Source organism: Lytechinus pictus, chromosome 17, assembly GCF_037042905.1.
Source record: "Lytechinus pictus isolate F3 Inbred chromosome 17, Lp3.0, whole genome shotgun sequence".
Taxonomy (NCBI): domain Eukaryota; kingdom Metazoa; phylum Echinodermata; class Echinoidea; order Temnopleuroida; family Toxopneustidae; genus Lytechinus; species Lytechinus pictus.
In genome coordinates this window covers 9,544,197-9,559,629 of record NC_087261.1, presented here as the reverse complement: position 1 = coordinate 9,559,629, position 15,433 = coordinate 9,544,197, and the positions used below count along the sequence as shown (strand labels likewise).

At 36.7% G+C, this 15,433-nt stretch overlaps 1 protein-coding gene across 1 annotated transcript in view; it reads right to left on the bottom strand.

Annotated features, from left to right (window-relative positions):
- The window catches only part of LOC129280349 (uncharacterized), a 105,183-nt gene that overhangs the window by 53,833 nt on the left and 35,917 nt on the right, over positions 1–15,433 (bottom strand). Inside the window, exons 17-29 of the mRNA XM_064112195.1 lie at positions 13,164–13,253; positions 11,825–11,979; positions 11,393–11,473; positions 10,521–10,656; positions 8,640–8,791; positions 7,247–7,404; positions 6,851–6,924; positions 4,841–5,001; positions 3,891–4,104; positions 2,823–3,138; positions 2,358–2,425; positions 1,620–1,883; positions 447–710 (exon numbers count right to left, since the gene is read on the bottom strand). Of these exons, the coding sequence (XP_063968265.1) occupies positions 447–710; positions 1,620–1,883; positions 2,358–2,425; positions 2,823–3,138; positions 3,891–4,104; positions 4,841–5,001; positions 6,851–6,924; positions 7,247–7,404; positions 8,640–8,791; positions 10,521–10,656; positions 11,393–11,473; positions 11,825–11,979; positions 13,164–13,253 (2,133 nt within the window). The remainder of the gene's footprint in view (positions 1–446; positions 711–1,619; positions 1,884–2,357; positions 2,426–2,822; positions 3,139–3,890; positions 4,105–4,840; positions 5,002–6,850; positions 6,925–7,246; positions 7,405–8,639; positions 8,792–10,520; positions 10,657–11,392; positions 11,474–11,824; positions 11,980–13,163; positions 13,254–15,433) is intronic.

Genomic DNA, 15,433 nt, shown 5'->3' with positions numbered 1-15,433 from the left:
AAGAATTTAACAAAAAATATAGCAATACAAATGTGCAAGTACAATGCGGTTTTCTTGTCAAAGGGAGTTTAAGATCATTGCTTAAAGAGTAGTGGCACTTTAAAGATTAATGTATTGATCACCAAATATTTAGGCTTTATACATAAAGTAACTAGTGCCATGTTCTATGAAACATGCAATCAATTACACATGCAAAATAAAAACACATATATAGCTAAATTTGCACTTGGCCACATTCAGTTAAGACACTAAAGGCTTGCCGATAATAAGCTTTAAGAAGTACAGTAAGCATATCAGTTTTATACATGTATAACAATAATGGCAACTACTCATTCAAATGGGAACAGAGTTCAGCAGCTAATCACAATCAATGTTTCCAAAGTTGTAACTTATTACAAAATGGCACCTAGGCGTTCGCATCCAATGGAATGTTAATCTTTACTCACCAGTCTTTCCTTCGAGAGTGACCTTCTCGCTCTCGGTTTCCCCGGCAACCGTGACAATCTGAACCTTGTATTCCTTATTAGGCATCAGGCCTTCAAATTCGGCCGTTGTGATGGCAACATCTTTGATCTTGAGTGAAGACTTCTTGGCGTCCGAGGGAGATACCTTGACATGGTAACCGGTCAGTTGACCTTCAGGTGATTTCCACATGACCTTTAAGGAGGTCATCGCACTCTCAATAGTTGCATCCAGCACCTTGTTCGGTTCTAAATATGGAAACAAAAATAAATGTTAAAGAAGATATGCTTACAGGTTGTATCAATTCTCACAAAAATATATGATTGACTAATGATTTTGTTCTGCATTTTTCTAGATCTTACAATGAACAGCTAGATTATAGATTGAAAATAAACTGTTAATACTACATGTGCATGTAACTGTATGAGTAACAAAGGTCACAAAAGTATGATAATATACTAAAATCTGAATAATTCTTTAAAAAGTAAAGTCACTTGCCTGTTTGTCAAACAATATCAGAAAGAATAAAAAAGAAATATGGTAATTATAAACATGTACCATGTATCAACAAGCAGATGAAAGTTTGCCAGGAGTTTCATTGAATATGGACAACTTCAGAAATAACCATCCTTTTGTACATGTCAATCTACCTCCAAATATTCTCTATTCTCACTCCCCACAATAAAGTGCTTGAGCCATTATAATTTTATAGTATTAAAACTTTTCATGTGAACTAGAAAATAGTGAGAAGTCATTTCTAGAATAATAATAGTAAGGAGCTTTAATACAGCGCTTACACTGTAATAAAATACAGTTTCTAATCGCTTTACAACTTAAATTGAAGGTAAATAAAACAAGTAAAAGGTAGTAATAGTAAATAAAACAAAAAAGGAATTATAAGTGGACAGCAATGAGCAATAATTAAATATAAATCATATAAGATATCAATATAACATAACATACATGTATAACATAACATATCAATAAATGAAATGGCAAGATAATAACAGATAACTGGTCATTTCAGCACCAAATAGAGGAGGTTGGACATAAATGATTCATGATATTGTTTAAATACTTCTGGGTAAAAAGAAATTTAGTGAATCAAATTTAGCAAAGCCAGAACCACACATTAATCCAGCCATTTTAGTACTCACTCGTGGTAGCCTTAACCGTAACTTTCTCCCCTTCTTTCTTCTTATTAACCGCCACGATACCAAACATGTACTCCTTTCCTGGGGTCAGGTCACCAAATACAACCTCTGTCGCCTTGGGGTCATTCAGGGTGACCTTTGACTCCTTGGGGTCAGGTGGGTCACAGGTCACAATGTAAGAGGTCACTGGCGTAGAGGGAGCCTTCCATTTTAAGGTGATGATGTCAGTGGTAGGGGATGCAGAGGCCGATGTGACTGTGTTCGGGGCTGCATTGAGCAAAGTTTAACAATTTTGACTGACAATGCCCTCTCTCATGTACAATGTACATGTACATGTATATACTGTACATGTATAAACTTTAAGTGCCAATTATTTATTTCTAAAGCTAATAAGAATGGGGCTGATTCAGCCCCCCCCCCCCACCATTATTTTTGGGGTAATATATCTGTAATACAAAAAGATAGCATTTTCTATTGAATCTTGTGCAGTTTTTGAGAAATTTGAACCCCCACCCCGGCACAGATACAATGTTAGGATGGGGGAGACTGAATCTCTGGTCTTATCATTCATCAAAATAGCCAGTCATTAATGTTAGCAATTTCTGTCACAATTGGCTATCCATAATTAAACTCCAACTTTAGACCAGAGTATAAATCAAACCAGAGATCAGAATACAGGTCATTGTCAATAATTTGCTTAAAAATACTTTTTTGTTAAATTCTCAATAATGATAACCTCACCTGCTGAAGGCTTGCCAAGAACCAGAGTTCTTTCTGTTTTACCATCGTCCTTACCAGTATCAAGCCATCTGTAGACAAAATAGATATAGAATTGTTAATGCGAATGCTGATGGTCAGATTAAAAAAATTGGGGGGAAATTGATATAAATACTGAGAAATTTACATTGTCACCCATTTACATTGTCACCCATACAATGTTTATTTAAATGGGAATGATGGTTAGACTTATTTATTTTAGATATCAATACAATAAAAGAAAAATTATTGAACATACATCTTATTGTATACCAAGAGCTTCTGACCAAAAGTATTGGTACTCTGAAAACTATAGCACTTATTGTGGCCAGTGACCTACATGTATGACACATAAAAAACAATCATACAAACATGCTTACCTTTTATTTTATGCAATTTAAATCAAATTCACCTACATCACAACAGAGACCAATAAAAAGCAGAACTTACTTTTCACACGGGAATATGGCTTCATTCTTGGCCGTCCTAGACTCCTTGACAACGATCTTCTCCAGGCACCAACCCTGACCTTCCTCCTTCCCATCATGCCCAACAATCACCTTTGACACCTTGCCCAGGAAGACAGCTTCGACCTCATAACCGTCCATCTGACCGGACTGGAAGGGTGTTTCGTTGTTGGTCTTGGGACGGACCAGGTATCGTTTGCCAGAGTCGTGGTTCTTTCCAATCAGGTTGACATAGATGCTGGCATTGGTGGAGGCCTCAGGTTCAGCCGAGGTGAATACTTGGACATAATATCTTGCAACTGTGATGTAAATGAAGAAAGGAAGAATTGATACAATAAAGTCTATGATTACATTAAAAGAAAAAAAACCAAATCCATAAAAGTTTATTTCAAGTAAATCAAGAAACACAATATCATTTTGAGTTTGTCCAACAAGGATTTTAGTCAGTATTTCATTCATTGATTTTGGGGACTTCCGGGTGGCATTCTGGCGTATAATTACACACAAGATGAGATGTACAGTGTATAGTGCATAGATGTACAGATGTACAGTGTATTTTTTATGTGTACTTCGCATCGATGTACAGTCGGTGCCGTACAACTTTGCATTTCACGCTCAAGCAAATAATCCATCGTATCTCTACCTGTAAATAATTCAGCACAGTGGGGTTCATAGCCCAGCGCACGAAGAGTTAACTTAATTTGGCCAAGAGATTGACTTTAATACATGTAGGTTGTACCCAATATCAACTGGGCAAAATGAATTTTCAGAGGATTTCTATTTCTGACTTTTAGACCAATTAGACCAAAATGGATGTAGACAAAAAGGTTATTATTGGACTATCTGAGAGGTAGACCAACTTCTTGCTGACCAAGGATTTCTATTTCTGACTTTTAGACCAATTAGACCAAAATGGATGTAGACAAAATGGGTTTATTGGACTATCTGAGAGGTAAACCAACTTCTTGCTGACCAAGTGAATATAATCAAAGTTATCTATGTCTGATGTCTGGATAAAATACATTTAGTATTGACGTAACAGAAACATTACCAGGTGCAGTTCTTTGACCGGGCCAGACTGCAGCCAATTCCCTCCAGACATCCCGGTCATCATTGCTCCTGGACATCCAACGGTCAACCTCGTAATCTTGCCCCTCGTTGGTGTTCAGATCAACCATCCTCATTGTCTTCACGTACCAGCTGGACTCGTTGTCCTCGTGACCAAGCCGGACCTTGACAAGTCTACCAATATCGCCAAAATTGACCTAGAAAATAAAATATATAGATCAAAATATACATAAAATAAAATATGTAGAATATGAAAAAATAAAAATACACCTCCAAAGGTGCTATAAAAGGGGGACACATGTGCCACCTGTACCTCTCAAAGTATATAATGATCTACATGTAGCATAAGGTTCTTTTAAGTGTGGAGTAGAAGTGAAAGAAACAGAATAAGATTCAAGCTCTAAATCATGGTCAAAAGGAGCTCTACAGGTCAATTCTATGGAATAATCAACTACATGTATCTGTACAGTACATCCAATCCCTCTTTTTTTGCTCCAATCTTACTTCACTCATGCACTGCTCAACCCATGAAAATATCTGATACAAATTTTCATATGAACTAAAAAAAAATCATTTAAGGAGGGTGACACCAGGTGCAGATCCAGCCAGATATGACACAATAGTTTTGAGAGGCAGATTATTGTGCAGAAACTAATAAATAAAATATGGCCCCTGAAATGGTATTGTGTCTCATCCGGCTGGATCCACGACTGGGTATCGTTTCATCAACAGTTGTCAGATCTGACAGTTTTCCCTGATTGGCTGAGAAGAACTGTTACTAACAGTAACGGTAACTGACGGATAAAACCGGACTTGTCGGGCTAAACATCTGCAAGTCCTTCATGAAATGCTCCCCTTCAGTGGTGACACATACAGAAGGTCGTACATAAAGTACAAACCTCATGGCATTATCCTGAAGAGCCTTCAACTTACCCTGAATGTCTCAGCACTGCCTGGTTGGAAACCTTCCCCATGAGGGGGTTCCAGGACAACCTCCGTCTTATTCTTGTCTCCGTAGACCACCAGTGTCGCCGGTGAGGGCAGAGCGGCCTCTGTCATAGAGCCCGTCACAATGAATATCTCCCAATCATGTGCTGTGAACAAAAGTGGAGTGAATGTTCCACGAATTATCAACATGGACATACAGATGGTTGATTGTTTCATTGAAATACTGCACATTTATGAGTATGTTGTTGTGATGAAGCTTGCTCAAGGGTATTTATTGCAAATCTTGTAAATACTATTGTCTTTTGGGGCCATTCTCTACAAGCGATTTGCTTTTTTTATGGTCCTAGCCATATTATGTATTATCTATTGGATATGTACACTGTGTGAAATGTATATTGATATTTCTATTGTTGAATAAATTGAACTGAATTGAATTGAATAATATGCAACAGTTATGGAATCAAGGCATGAATATATGACTTGCACACATGTACACACTGTCTCACTATTGGCAGCATCCTTGAATCTATTTAAAGGAGAATGAAACCCTTGAAACCAGCTGAATCCATATCAAAGAGAAAAATCAAAGAAACATATTGTTGAAAGTTTGAGGAAGATTGAATGAATAATAAGAAAGTTATGAGCATTTGAATATTGAGATCACTAATGCCATGTAGATCCTCCTATTGGCAATGCGACCAAGATCTGTGATGTCACACACATACAACTCCCTCATTACTTTAGTACTTATTTCACTTATATTCTCACTTTTATAGAGTCTATCACAAGGTGAGGTGTTCTCTTTATGAGAGGACAAGTACAGAGGTTTCACAACATTATATCATTGATGAATCGTTTGTCATATGATTAGAATTAGCAAAAAGAGATATTTTGGGATATATTTTCAGTGTCCAAAAGGGGAGAGTTGTTCATCTGTGACATCATAGATTTTGGTCGCATTGCCAATGGGAGGATCTCCATAGCATTAGTGATCTCGACATTCAAATGCTCATAATTCTTCTATTGCTAGTCCTATTTTACTCAAACTTTTGTTGATCTTATTCTTTGATTTTTCTGCTTTCACAAAAGCTAACTTGCTCCAAGAGTTTCATTCTCCTTTAATAATAAACAATGAATGCACAGTTTGCAGAAGTTGTACAGTTAACATCATCTAGGGCCTATTTCACAAAGACTTATTATAATAAAAGATAAGAGTTTTTAGTACCGCAAAATTGTAAAATAGCTTTAAAAACGGACATACTGAAGCTTTTTGACATGCACTCATTAGAGTAAAATCGCATGAATGACTAAAACGCTAGAGCAAAACAATATACATGTATAACAGAACCGAAACTAGACAATGGACGCTAAATGGCAAGCCGTGATTGGCTGTCAAGTAAACAAGTTAGGATTGGTACCAGCCGTATATTGAAGCGAAGCAACTAACATAATGCAAGGGTTCTTATAATAAAAGAATAATGCACAATTTCTACAACAATGTCATGACCAGCCTATCAAATCAAATTATGATTTCAGTGGCTTAAAACTGTTATAGCAAATGTGATATACAAATATTATTAAAATGGGCCGTCGGTAATGCTGGTCACTTATAAATCTATATTTCTAGATATTTGAAAAAAAAATGTATGGTGACTTATTACTAACAGCACTGAAAAAAATCAACAGACTTTTATATCATGTTACATGATGATGTACATGTACAGTGGTGCTAAGAAGTTATTAAACCCCATCAGAAAATGCATTCCTTCATGCTGACTGTTTAATGGAGAGAGCAACATTACAACGTTCGGCGAGCCCAGAGAAACAAACTTTATTGATGTAATAATTCATACCTGACTTCACAATTAAATATCTAAAACATGGCAGAACTTGAACACTTTAAACTTACACTGTATGTTCAATTTTGTGATGGGGTTCACTAACTTTTTGGCACCACTGTAGGTCATATTTTACAAATCATTTCAAAGGTCTTACGTTTTATCGTCCTTGTTTCCGTGAGAGCCAGTTCTCTCTCAATCTCATTGTCATCCTGTCCTGCATCAAGCCATCTACAATTAAAAAACAAAAAATGAAATTAAAATCTCGTCCAGTATGCAAATTTATTCAAATTGCTTGTTAATTTTTTTATGTAAGGAGTGAGAGACCCATCATATTTGAAGATATACTCTGTTTCACTTAAAGAGACTTTCTAATATACATGTACAGTGGAAGAAGACCATCAAAAAGACTTATTCTACAAAGATGCTATTTTTTTTCAAATCTAAACTAGAACTATCATTGAAGGGGATTAAAACCCCACCCTAAGCCGTTACCATGACAAGTCAATAACTTCTTCTTTTTTTTTTTGTTGAAATGTCAGAAAAGGTATACCTGTCACATTTGAAGATGTATTCTGTCTTGGAGTCTTTTTTGTCTTTGATGGTGACCTGTTGGAGATACCATCCCTCTCCGGGGCTATCCCCATCATGACCAATCACAACCTTGGTAGGTTTCTTGACTGATACGGCCTCCAACTGATAACAGTCAACCTGTGAGCCAAGATGAAATGTATTATCGTCATGTTTGTATTTACTACAAACCTTTAAAACCAACACAAATTTTTGAATAATACGTTTAACCCTATCTAGGCCGGCCTAGATAGGGTTAACGATTCGAGCAATATTTTAGCCGCGCAAAATTTTTTGACCGCGCCGCTTGCTGACTTTTTATTTTCAAGTCTTGCGCATCTTTTGAGACCAAATTTGCGACGCCCGGGTACGCGGTTCCAAAATAACGCAACATTTTGTACATGCATGTCAGACCAAATATTGCTCAAACACGTGATTTTGTGTACAAAGTCAAAGCAAATCGTGTTTTAAACCAAAAAATCATAAATGTATGATTATTTTTAATTTTGCTGATCTAAATGGATTTATTTTATGCTGTTTATGACCTTCAAAAGAGTCCCCGACAAAGTTCATTGAAAAAACAATGAAAAACAAAAGGTCCAAAACAAGGAAATACATAAGAAATTGCAAAAAAACAATACATTAGAAATTGATTTCTACACCAAAAATTAGAACATTTGGAGCTTTATTTAGGGAATCAGAGGATAAAAAAATTGCACTCTAATTACACATAAATTAGCATAATCAATTAATAGCAATTTGCATAGAATAAATTAATACAGAATTTAGATTATGTCCCAGGACACCTGGGTGCCAAAACCTGCGCAATCAACGGCCGAGATCTCAATGGGGGCCTTGAGAGCCCCCCCCCCCCCCCCCCGGCCACATGATCTCCTAAAATACCCCGGCCTGGTTAGGGTTAAGACAGATGGAGCGGGTAAACAGAGATTTGGCTCATTAGTTCCAATCAGGTGAAAAATATTCTAAACAGCTGCTAGAAGAATTGTAAAGCATCAAATTCAAAGATTGGCTCAAATTCACACAATCTAAAAACATATCCTTGGATACTTACTTTTTTCATTTTTTCAACAGCATACTACAGTGAACATGTACATTATTACTACAACTACATGTAGTAGTACTACTAACTATCGGTATATTTTTATTAACATTTATAATAATTTGAAGAACCTAAATTTCAATGTATTCATGAATCTTACGTAAAGTATCACACACAACTGGGAAGTGTATTTCTTTTCATCACTGAGGGTCACTGCTGCCATTATTCTTATTCATCCTTCTCCCATACATCAAATCTATCATCTCTCCATCTACTCCCATTATCATCATCACCATCCTTCCTTTATTCCTCTCACCTGTCCTTCCAAAAATGTATCATCATTATTAGATCTATGAAGAAGCCTCTTGCCGGTGTCACCCTTCTCCCCAAAGATGTTGATGTAGACGTTTGCATCTGTCGCCGAGTTGGGCTCCGTTCCCGTGGCAACCATAACAAAGTACTGCATCACTGGAAGAGCAGATGTACAAATTATCATCGGGGTCAGTGATAATAAGATTAGAATGAATTGAGGGGGAGAAAATACAAATAAACTGAAATGCGTTCAGATAATTATAAAGAACTCTTGAATTTTCTTGACCTTGGATGCCCGGGAAAGATTAAAAGTTTGATTTCCATTGAGCAGAGATGGATAAAAACATTAAGAGGATAAAGTGTAGGACTTTCCCAAGGTGAAACATAATTGGATTTCATGCTGTATTGTATTAATTCATTTGGCAACAGGAGAAGTCCAGCCCATTGAGCAGGAAAAGCAGAATCATATGACATGGGGTTTTTTTTGCACGCATAAATATGACGCCGTCTTTTTTTTTTGAAAAGATTAAGATAAATACAATCACAAGGTATAAATGTACAATACCAAAGTTTCAGTGTAACTACAAAAAGAGAGTAAACAAAATGAGAAGTCTCTGATCAAATAATTATGTTAAAAGGGCTGGACTTGAGGTGTACATGAATGAATGCATTTGATTATATACTGTACACTTCCCACTCTCGATTGTCAAGTACAGTAATCCTCACGTTCTGTAATTTATCATAGCATACACTGTACATGTATTATACATTGTACCTTGTTCTCTCTCTCTTTCTTCTCTCTTTCATTGCGCCTTGGGTACTCTGCAGACTGGATTTAGTGCATTATAAATTCCATCTATCATTAAAATTATTATTACTATCATCATCACCATCATCATCATCACCACCACCATCATCATCATCACCACCACCACCACCACCACCACCATCACACCACCACCACCATCATCATCATCACCACCACCACCACCACCACCACCATCACACCACCACCACCATCATCACCACCACCACCACCACCACCATCACCACCACCACCATCACCACCACCACCACCACCCTCATCATCACCACCATCATCATCATCATCATCATCACCACCACCTTCACCACCACCACCACCACCATCATCATCACCACTATCATTATCACCATCAGCAATATCATCCCCTTCATCATCATCACCATCATCAATATCATCATCATCACCACCACCACCATCACACCACCACCACCATCATCATCATCACCACCACCACCACCACCACCATCATCACCACCACCATCACCACCACCACCACCACCCTCATCATCACCACCATCATCATCATCATCATCATCACCACCACCTTCACCACCACCACCACCACCATCATCATCACCACTATCATTATCACCATCAGCAATATCATCCCCTTCATCATCATCACCATCATCAATATCATCATCATCACCACCACCATCATCATCATCACCACCACCACCACCACCACCACCATCACACCACCACCACCATCATCATCATCACCACCACCACCACCACCACCACCATCATCACCACCACCATCACCACCACCACCACCACCCTCATCATCACCACCATCATCATCATCATCATCATCACCACCACCTTCACCACCACCACCACCACCATCATCATCACCACTATCATTATCACCATCAGCAATATCATCCCCTTCATCATCATCACCATCATCAATATCATCATCATCAACACCACCATCATCATCATCACCATCATCAACATCATCATCATTTGCACCATCATCAATATCATCATCATCATCATCATCATCATCACCACCAACATCACAATCATCAGTGATCACCTAAGATTACTTACTAGGTAGAGGTTTCTTCCCAGGTAAAGCTATGGCATGTTCTCTCCAAAGATCGCCATCATCTTCCTTCAGTGACAGCCAACGATTCTTAAACTTACAGACGTGTTTGTCACCGCTGGATGGCTCGATCAAACTCACCTAAAAATCAAGGATAATTCACAAACACTGAAAATTACATGCATCTAGGGGAGAAAAAGAGAGGCTATGGGTGGATCTGTATGTACCAGATTTATCCCATGCACGGCTATAGGATTGTATGTACATGTATTTGGCAATCGTATCTGAGCAAACGATAATAATCTATTTTAGTGCATCTGATTGGCTACATACATGTACATGTACTAAACCATTCAATACCCAGTGGGAACCAAGTAGCCCTTGTGTGAAACATACTCTACATGCATCAGAAATCAACATATCAGCACACAAAAGGTAGAAATGATTTCGTAATACTTCATTCTTTTTTGAAAATTTATTCTGACCAAGCAAAATTATAAGGGATTTCAAATAATCTATACTGAAAAGGGACCTGAAGTATCCCAATGCCCCATGTATCTACATGTACATACAAGCAAAGAAGAGTGGCGATGAGTAGATGGGAGCACGGACAGGCGTGGACGAGCAACAACAAGCAACAGCGAGGGGCTCACGCAGGCATCAACACAGCTTCATGCTAAATTTTCGTCACATTACATGTACCTTGCTTTAGCTCGTATCGACGCGCTTTCTGCGTTCAACTTCGTACAAGCTCCAACGAGCTCATAAGCTGCGTCAGACCACGTATTGCCGTTTTCAACTAACCCAGCAATACGCAGCTTAGAACGCAAAGGTGTGAGCCAGGCTAAAGGTTTGTGTAACAGGGTCCATATCTTACCGTGTCTAATCTCCAGGAGGCCTTGTAGGAGTCTAATCCTATCCTGATCTTGTAGATATTACCAAGACCTTGTAGGTTGACCTAAAGAAACAACATATATACAAAAACAAATATTATTTTACAGACATTCACTGTACAAATACAAGATTGATTCAAAAAAGGAAATAATAGGGTGTTGAATGTTGTCATACTACTACATGTACATTCCTCTGTTGATCAACACTATAAATATCATTAAAGGATTATTGACAAATTGGACGGGTCAAGAATCTTGGTACATGTAGGTTCTCTCCTGATATGTGGACTTCCTATGCATACATGTACATTATTCAGCTAATCTCTGGTCTGTTGGTCACAGTATACAGCATATAATAGCATGCAGCAAAACAAACTACAGAAATGAATACTGGTGACCAAACACATCTCACAAACCTTGAACTTGTCTTCACTGCCTGGGCTGAATAGTGTGGGCCCTCCTTTACCAAGAGTGAAGGGTTCTGATACCTTATTTTGTCCATATACAACTAGGATGACATTAGCTTTAGTAGACAAGCTTCCAGTCTTTACAAGGCACTTCCATTCTCCATCTAGGAGATGAGAAGGATGAGAAAAGAAGAGGAGGAGGAGGAGAAGGAAAGGAGAAGAGGGATAAGAAGAAGAAACAGAAGAAGAAGAAGAGGGGATGCAGAAGAGCAAAGAAAGGATATTAAAAGAAGAGAAAGACATATGAAGAATACAGATTGACATTACAAGGTGGATAAAGGGGAAAAAGATAGAACGAAAGGAAGAAAAAGGAAAACAAGAAAAAAAAATTAAAGAGAAAGAAGAAAAAGAAAAGAAGGGGAAAAGCAAAATGAAAAAGAGAGAGCAGAAAATAACACAATGAACAGGAAGAACAAGGAACAATAAAGGGGTAGTAAGAAGTAGAAAGGTCGGACAAGGAAAGGGAAAGAGGAGGATGAAAAGGAGAAAGGGGATTTGTGAGAATATCTTTTTGATTAATATTCATCAAACCAATCTTAATACATATATTACATTCAAACATATAAAATAATTCTTAATCATACACAAGCACATCAATTGGAGGTCAATTTTTGTTTGTTATGATCTGTGTTCATATGCATTTCCTTGCATCATTTGCACAGAAGCACTGTCAATGAACACCGATATGCAATACTGCCCAACTTTGGCAAAAGGAAGCAAGTGACACATCAGTAAAATTTGAGTTATTGGTGTTTCTGAAACACCCTTTGTATATTGCACGTTCAGGCAAAATTTGGGGAAGAAATGATTGTTCTACGGAAAGATATTGAAGAAAATATGCTGTTAAATTGCATTGACACCTACGTAAATGACGAACACACATTGCTCATTTACAACAAGTGATACTTCTGTAATTGCTTCCTTTTGCCAAAGTACGGCAGCGTAGACTTCTAAAGTAAATTGTAACTAATCTGGGCCCCGTCTTACAAAGAGTTGCGATATATCCGATCAACCACAACTATGGAAAGCCAGCAACATCAACATAAAAAATGCATGTTTGCTTAAAATGCTTTCTAGACTCCCTGTATGATGTACTGTATATTCATTCATTCATCATCTTCTTGACAATTCAGTTTGCTCATCTATGTTTACAAGAGGACACTGCAAACATCCAGTAGGAAAAATTATGACATTGATGGATTTCCATACAGCTGAGGTTGATCGGATCAATCGTAACTCTTTGTGAGACGGGACCCTGGCCTAGGGTAAGAGCATTAGATAGAGTTACCCTCATATTGTGTTTTCTCCTTTTCTGCTATGGTAGCTGCTGCTGCTCCTGCAGCGGGGGCAGCCTCCTTCACCTGCTTCAGATTTGACCCTGAAAAAAATGGGTTTAGATGAAAAATAATCATTCTAACATTATTGATAATGATAATTCCAACAATACCAACAATAATAATAATAACAATAATAAACATTTTTTTTAAATAACAATGATAATGTCAATAAACAAACGCTAGACCCTATCCTATCAGAAGTCAGATGTGACACATAGAGGGGGGGGCAGGTGGGGGGTGATCAGAGTTAGTGCTCATAAGTTACTCATGAATTCATGAAAAACTGGAAGATGTTTTCGAAAGCTGAATCAAATTCTCTACCATTTTAATTCGACGTGTTCAAGTCACAATATGAAAAAGCAAAAAAATGTACATGTATGTACACAGTACAAAGCACAAAAGATATAGAATGTTATCCGTTATTGTATGAAAATGACGTTTGACATGTATTGGACTTTTTCTTCTTTATTGTATGCAAACACAGAAGGTAGTTGTGCAACATAAATATAACATGCTATTGTTAATTTTTGCTATGTGTTGGCAAATTTATGTTGTTTTCTGTTGAATGCTAAACAATTTTGTTTTCATCATTGAGACATCATCACCTCTTATATTATCTCCACCACCATCCTCACCATTACCATTGACATCTTAAAAAATCAGACACATTTCATGTACATGTAGTCAGTTACATTCTGTTAATTGATTAAAGCTACATGTAAATGAACGTAGTTGCAGTAAAACACTGATTTTGTGAAAAAGTCTGTAAAACCAAGGTAAAGTATTAATATATCATCGTGGATCTACATGTAGATCTGGTATAGTTACATAAACTGAACTTTGTGAAATCATAATATCTAGCTAAAAAACGATCACACTGAAGATCACCAACACAGATAGGCACACGTGGGACAGTGTATTATTATTGCTGGAATAAAGACCCGACGGAAGTGACCGAATCCGCGCTTATTTTGCTTATTTCACAGCAATTACACAATTTCTTCCAGAATCCTTTGGCACATATTTTTTATTCATACAAACAGACACTTTGGTGATCATTATATTAAATTCTGTAAAAAGTCATTTTGAGATCGTTCCCAAAACTGGAATTTACCTTTAAGCAAGGCTCCACATTAACTTTTTTTGGTGGTGGCCCGTTCGGGCCACCAAAACCATCAAATAATTTTTTTTTGGTGGCCCGATATTAAAGTTTGGTGGCCCGAAAAATATAAAGAAACACATTAAAAATTAATAAAACAAACTTCTGAAATATTAATTCTGCAGCCACTACCACTAAGTTACTTTCACTTAATCATCTTGTATGTAAACCTTGTTTGCTGTTATTTTACTTTGCTAATTGGCTTGTGGTAAAATATAAATTGTTTCTATCGTTGTAAAAATGAAATGATTGAAAGAGAATAAATGAATTTTATTGTTCGCAGGTTGTGTGGACTTTTTTTTTAAATCTCTGTATAGACACACACTCATAATGGTAAAATAAATAAATAGTGCATATTAAACTCAGATAGATGTACAAAACAATGGTTTTTCATTTCTTCCTCTTTGAATCCTAAAACCTAGATTATGCAGGCCCCAAATCCAGTTTATTTCTGTTTTCTCTTTTGCAGCATATTATAGCAGGAGAAAATCACAGAAAAATATGCTGCAAAATTAGAACAATGCATAAAAGGGGGAAACAAATGAAAATAATTTTCAAAAAGTATATTACAAAAAGAAAACAAAAATAATAAAAGAAATAAGTGAAATAAGACAAAAGAAAGAAAATGAAGAAAGAAAAAAAAACAAAGAACAGGGAAAAAAAGAAAAAAAAAATTTAGAGAGAAAAAAAAGAAAAGAAAGTGAAAGAAAAATGAATAAAACAAAATTAATATAAACATGGGGAAAAGGGGAAATTAAGAAGCCATTACAAATATTTTTTAACAGCTGTGGCAACAGTCTATTCTGACTGGAATATAATTAAAAGCCAAGCAAATAATTCTCACTTACCTTCTGGGAATGGCACATTTTTATTTTTATTTTTAAATCCTTTAGTTTGTATTATTTTATTTTCAGTAGAAACATATTTTTTAATCAGGCATATTCAATGGGAAGGGGTATAAATGGTTTAAGCACTGTAAAAAAAAATGAAAGAAAAAAAACGGCAAAAGTTATATCTGGAAAAAAAGTGTGAGAAAAGTCCTTCCCTATTTTTGCCAAAATG